At 35.8% G+C, this 6,765-nt stretch overlaps 1 protein-coding gene across 1 annotated transcript; it reads right to left on the bottom strand.

Annotated features, from left to right (window-relative positions):
* Positions 1–4,520: 4,520 nt before the first annotated feature.
* lhb (luteinizing hormone subunit beta) lies at positions 4,521–6,765 on the bottom strand. The gene is made up of 2 exons (XM_052089858.1): positions 6,583–6,765; positions 4,521–4,760 (listed from the first exon to the last, which is right to left on the bottom strand). The coding sequence occupies exons 1-2, from the start codon at positions 6,763–6,765 to the stop codon at positions 4,521–4,523; spliced, it is 423 nt and encodes a 140-aa protein (XP_051945818.1).

The following is a 6,765-nucleotide window of genomic DNA, read 5'->3' as shown; positions in this document are numbered from 1 at the left end:
AATAGAGTATAGGGAATGAATACACAGCATTCATGAGTTTTTGGCCACTAGTTGTGCAACTAGTCCCACCTCTCCGAGATTCCCATTGGTCAACGGATGCCTACATCAGAGTGCGTTGCAGCACATTTTTTAAATGTTCTCAACTTTTAGTTGCATGGCATAGCATCACTAATGCAAACACTTGTGTTTTCCCTCTCCATCCTTCCTAGGCACCATCCGCAATGAGAACAATGCATTTGCAGCGTTTTCTGACGCAGCGTAAACTCTAGCAGAATACATGCTGTAAAATGTAGTTTGTAACGTTTTCAGTTAAATTCCTCAAGGTCAGTAACGTATTCTAAATACTTTGGATTACTTCTGGTGGGGGGCAGTGTTAGGGGCCTTTTCTGCATATCGTTTTGTGGTCCATTCTGCATAACGCTGCGGCTCATTTTAGCTTATCGTGGCCCATTCGGGCCGTTTCGCGGCCGACCCACCAGCCCGCTCTGTTCTCTCGATGGCCAGTCCTCCCATAATCGGCCCCAAAGTGCGCCGGCCCACCAGAAAAATGCCCAGTATAGCAGATTACCAGTCCAGCCCTGGTGGCAGTTCTATCAGGCTGCATTTACACTAAATATCCTAATGCACAGAGCCGATATATTGATACAACATTTGAGAATGAATTGAAAGTAGGCATTACCACTGAAACCTGCTTAGAAGCCAAATATAAATGTATAGATGTTTATTCTTACAGGGAATGTTTCGGGTTTAATACAAGTTAAACACTATAGACGTGTTTTTGGTATAATGTTGATTGCCAAAGAAAATTATTTTGACTCATCCCTCTTTTTCTAACGCAACAAATCACATTCAGTAAGGCACATTAAACATTAAAGTGACAGTTCACCCAAAAATGTTTATTCTCTCATCATTTACTCACCCTCATGCATGATGTGTATGACTTTCTTTTTCTTTCTTGCTGTAGAAAAGTATCTCAGCTCTGTAGGTCCTTACAATGCAAGTGAATGGTGATCAGACCTTTTGATGCTCCAAAAATCACATAAAGGATCAAACGTAACCCATATAACTCCAGTGGTTAAATCCATATCTTGAGAGGTGATATGTTAGGTGTGGGTGAGAAACAGATCAATACTTAAGTCCTTTTTGACTCTAAATCTCCCCTTTAACAAATGGTGCGGGACGAGTTAGATGCCCAAATTTTGTATGGAAGAAGAAGAAGAATTTAGATAATAATAGTGATGTTTTGCTTAAGCAAGCACCACTAACAATTGTATTCTATACAACAAGTGAAAAGTCACAATTTTCCATTCAAGATGAGGCACAACCACCAGGATCGAGGTCAGAGAGCGAGGGAGAGTCTTATGAGCATCAGGAGCAGGTGCTTTGTGCTATAACAACAAAATTAGCAAATGTTTTTAATTATTTCCTTTGATAATATGTTGGATGATGCATCATCATCATCCTGTAAATGCTAAAAGTTTATCTATATATGTTACATTTTATAAGTAAAGGAACATTGTTCTTAAGCGGGGCATCTTACCCCAACTTGCCCTAGTGTAGTAGAGTATATGCTACATTCTATTAAACTCAGAAAGTCGGATTTTCCAACTTCCTACTAGTTAAAGTGCAATGGAAAGCCACTTGAAGTCGGAATTCCAACTGGGAAACTCATGCAGAAATGTACAACTCCGATATAGCCGAGATGCAGGTGCATGATGTCACATAAACATGTCGGCACCCAGGGAGATTTACAAAGTACATGATAAACATTCACTTTTATTAATTAACCTCGATAAATGAGTCAAAGCTCCTACATTACATGATATAAGGCATTAACAAACACATGCAGAAACAGGTGCATAAAACATGGTACATTATACTCTCTTTTGATAATCGTACACCTGCAGCACAAATGCTAGTGTTGCAGCATTGTTTATCAGTTGGGTTGCTAGGAGACGCATCTGGTGACAGTCGAACACCTGCTAAGCTAACAGGAGCACTTCAGTTTTGTTTCTTTACACTTCATCTTCCGGGTAACTTGCAGTGGAATGCTTTTATGGTCAGAGATCAGAGATATCAAGTAGGAATATCCCACATCTGACTTGAATGGAATGCAACATTAGTATGGGGTAGTGAAATGTAAAATATACAGGCATCAACATTATATCTCGTAAAGTCTGAACATCACCGTATTTTTTACGGTAAATTTCTGACAACCACAGCTGCCGGTATTTTACCGTAAATGTGACAGATTTTTTTATACAGTGTAGCAATAGAGAGGAGCAGTCTTAGCACCTGCCTAGGGACCCTAAAGGCTGAGGGCCTCCTAAAAATACAATTTATATATTTTTATAATTATTAATACAAAAACGTGCTGAAACTTGAAATATCGCTGTTATAACACCAATATTATTAATATTGCTGTTATTTTCAGCAGGCCTGCCCATAAAGTGGGAAAAGGGGACAGCTTTCAGGGACCCAGCCACAGAGTGCGGCCCAAGAGACATCCGGAGGTCACACGCATTGGAATACACAAATACCAGTGCTCCAACTTCTACTGGCACACGCATCTACCCCATTTCTTTACATCTATGAAACTAGCCCTACATATTCTGTGCTGTGTTGGCGTTTTAGAAATTGCAATCATTTATCTTAACATGAATATTAATAGTTATAAAACTTGTAACTTTATCCAAATTTGTAATGGATCGGGTTTAATTAAAATATGATTGCTTATTTATTATGATCTCCCGTAAAAGTTGGCAGAAAATCCATTCTGATTGGCTGACTGCTATAGGCAACTCTTGTGAGATAGAGACAGATTCATCTGGTAACAAAGTTTGTTTAACATTTACCAGGTTGCTACAGAGAGCACCTCTGAGAAAGAACTAGTCTAAAATGTTTTTAATAGATTTGCCAAAGCTTGCAAAGTTTATGGCATTTAAAGAAATTAAAGATTGTCATTGAAGCAAATTTAATTAAATGATCTACCAATGTTGTTCATGGCATACCACAGTAAGTAATAATAATACAGAAATAAAAACAATGAAGAGGGCCCCAAATCACTAAATCTGCCCCTGGCAACAGACCAGTGTTGTTGAATGTACAGCTACTGTAAATTACCAATATCCAAAACTTAAAACAATGACCACATCCAAATATACTGTGCTGGTAGACAGTTGAGAGCTGAATTATCAAACCATGAAATTATTTATATATATATATATATATATATATATATATATATATATATATGCATATATATAGGGTTAGGGGGTTACTTTTGAAATGTATTCCACCTCAGATTACAGAATACATGCTGTAAAATATAATTTGTAACGTTAGATTACTCAAGGTCAGTAACGTATTCTAAATACTTTGGATTACTTCTTCAGCACTGGTAGGTTATTCACTTGTTTTGTCGATAAAACTAAATTATTATGCAGTGTTGTTTCTAAAACAAGATTAATCAAATTGATATTGTTTTAAATATTTTTATATATATTTTTACAGGAAAATAATACAAAAATTATCATCAAGAATATAATTTTTGCCCTAATATCAAAGATCTTACTTGAAAAAATCTAGCGTGAATTTTCTTGATAATAAAATATGATCATGTCTGGTAACATGTGCATGTAAAATGGCTAGAAATAAAATTTTAGCTTAGCATAAAGCTGACAATTTACACAAGATTTATTTCTATTTCTTCTGCTCCAAACTTATTTCAAACGTACTTCTCTGTCTGCTCGTATGAATGTAACACGTCATAAGAAAGTGTTTTACCGCTGTTCAAATGCACTTTGGATCACTTAATTTATATGTAGAAATGTTTTCCATCTGAAAGGACTAAATATTAAATGAAACAAATGACAATAAAATGCAAAGTAATCTCAGTAATCAAAATACTTTTTGAATGTAACTGTATTCTAACTGGCAATTATTTAAATTGTAACTATAGTGGAATACATTTACTTATATTTTGTATTTTAAATATGTAATCCCGTTACATGTATTCTGTTACTCCCCAACCCTGTGTATTTATATATAATATTCTGGCATGGTTTATTGTTTTATACTTTGAGCATTATTATTATTATTAATAATAATATTTTTTTAATTTAATTTTATAATTAAAAGTCAGTTTTTCTGAGAATTTTATGTCCAAAATGGATGACATACTATTAAGATATACTGCTTAAAGGTAAAAACATGCCCCAAAACATCAATTCCAGGGGCCAAATATTACCCCTTAAAAAAAGTTAATTTCTTACAATTATGTTAAATTAGTGTTTACAGATTGCATTGTGTTCTGGTCTGGGCTGTTTGTGGCATAAACATTGAAAATGTAAGAATTTAAGAACTCTGTACTTTTTTTTTATTATTATTATTGATACACACCTAAATTTGTCATCCGACATTTATATGATTTTAAATAAGATTGTGAGAGTTTGTCAGAGTTTGTGTACTCGTGGCTCTAAAACAATAAGCATTGCATGTAGTCATGTGATCAAAGAGCATTAGTAGGATGAGAATTCCTCTCTCTGAGTCATGCAGAAATCAGGCTGCAAGCTTTCGATCGTGCAGTCGGAGGTGTCCATGGTGCAGAGGCTGCAGTCGCAGCTGAGAGCCACCGGGTAGGTGATGTGAGGGTCCACCCCTGGAGGGCAGTCGGGCAAGCGCACAGTCTCATAGCGTACGTCTCGGTATGTGCACACATGCTGATATACAGTGGAAAATGGGCTTTTGTATACAGGCTCCTGGAAAATCAGATAATGAACCATTCAAGAAAAGATAATGCACCATTCTATATGTCATGACTAGTAATCCAATATCCAGTAGCTTTTTTTGTCTAAATTTAGCATAGCATTTCAATTTCTTATAATCAGATTACAGTTATAGACTTTAATTTACATTAAAGGGATAGTTCACCCAAATATTAAAATTCTCTCATAATTTATTCACCTTCATACCATCCCAGATGTGTTTGACTTTCTTTCGTCTTCAGAAATCAAATGAAGACTTTTAGAAGAATATTGCAGCTTTATAGGTCTATACAATGCAAGTGAATGGTGACCAGATCTCAGAAAGTCAATAAAGGATATAAAGTCAGCACAAAAGTAATCCATAAGACTCCAGTGGTTTAATCCAAACTCTTCAGAAGTGATATAATAGGAGTGAGGGAGGAAACAGGTCAATATTTACGTCAGGTTTTACCATAAATCTCAACCTGACCAGACCAAACCAGTAGGTGGCTGAATTTAAAAGTGTAAGTGTTAATTTACAGTAAAACAGGACTTAAATATTGATCTATTTCTCACCCACACCTATTATATCACTTCATAAGATATGGATTTAACAACTTGAGTCGTATATATTACTTTTATGCTGCCTTTATGTCCATTTTAGATCTTCTGAGTTCTGGTGACCGTTCACTTGCGGTGGATCTACAGTGTAGAAATATTGTTATAAAATCTTAATTTGTGTTTCGCTGAAAAAAGAAAGTCATTCGCATCTGGGATGACATGAGGGTGAGTAAACAATGAGAGAATTTTTGGGTGTACTGTCCCTTTAATTGGGTTAAACATATTTCTAAAATAATATTAAAGTGGAAGGCATTTAAAACATGAATTACATTTATATGCATGCCTGTATGTGTTTTGGGGACAGCTGTAGGACATGTAAAGTCTCAGTGACATTAACCCTGCACAGTGAAATTTCACAGGCGAATGTGTGCATGTGCAGTACATGTTAAGCATTTAAAACCCGCAAAAACTACTAGTGATGCTGCACTTTATACTCTAGCAGGGTCAAGTTATAAAGAAACTCACAGCTGAAATTAGTTCCTCGTCTATTGTGAATATTAAGTGTAGCTATATATACGAAGTAGTAGCAAGCAATCTCCTATTTGTCAACACTATAAATTTGTTTCAGAGTTCAACATACTTGAACCCCTCCAACAATTCGGGAGGGAAATTTATTTACCACTAGAAGTCTATCAGTACAACTTTTTGATTGTGCAGATTCCTATTGAGATGACTGTATTTCGCTCATGGAATTACACCATGTAGAGGTAAATGTGAGCCTTAGGGACAAACATGTGGTGCTGAGTAATGACTCATGTGAAACAATGGATGAGGAAATACAGACATTATATTGACTTTGTTTAGTGAAAAAAACTTTAATTCTAAGAAAAGTGTTTGTAGTAGTTTTAAAAATGAACTTAAATGTAAAGTAATTAGTAGGATAATGTGATTACTTTTCCTATGCAGCAATCAGTAAAGTAATCTGATTACATTCTAAAGTAAAAACAAATGTTGGATTACTTTTGTGGAGTAAATTACACAACACTGTCACCACTCGCAACAAAAAATAAATTAAGATGTAATGTGGAAAGTGTATTTGTTTATATATTAATTTTGAGACCTATTACGCCAGCAGAGAAGCCTTTGCTGAGTCCTGAGACTTTGCCACTGGATTCCATATTCATGGAATTCTGTTTACATGAACTTAATCACAGTACTGCCTTAATCGCAATATAATGGTGCGTGTAAACATAGCCAATGAAGGGAAGGTAGGCACCTTAGTTAAGCAGTGGCCACTGCAGATGGTGGTTTGAAACACCAGACATTTTGGACAGCCCACTTTCTCCACTGCTACAGTCTCATTCACCGGCTCACAGGGTGGAAGAAAAGCACTTTTCACAGGGACTGTTAGAACAACTAAACAGAATAAGAGGAGGAAGCAGTTTTGCAGAGCTAACAT

This window comes from Xyrauchen texanus, chromosome 24, assembly GCF_025860055.1.
Source record: "Xyrauchen texanus isolate HMW12.3.18 chromosome 24, RBS_HiC_50CHRs, whole genome shotgun sequence".
Lineage (NCBI taxonomy): Eukaryota > Metazoa > Chordata > Actinopteri > Cypriniformes > Catostomidae > Xyrauchen > Xyrauchen texanus.
The sequence above is the reverse complement of the archived record's forward strand: the minus strand, read 5'-3'. Positions and strand labels throughout refer to the sequence as shown.

Excerpts from the sequence above, each read along its gene's own strand:
- lhb (XM_052089858.1), bottom strand. The coding sequence starts at position 6,765 with ATGTTAGCTCTGCAAAACTGCTTCCTCCTCTTATTCTGTTTAGTTGTT. Across the intron at positions 4,761-6,582 it reads GTGGCCACTGCTTAACTAAG|GAGCCTGTATACAAAAGCCC; the intron begins GTGCCTACCTTC and ends CTGATTTTCCAG.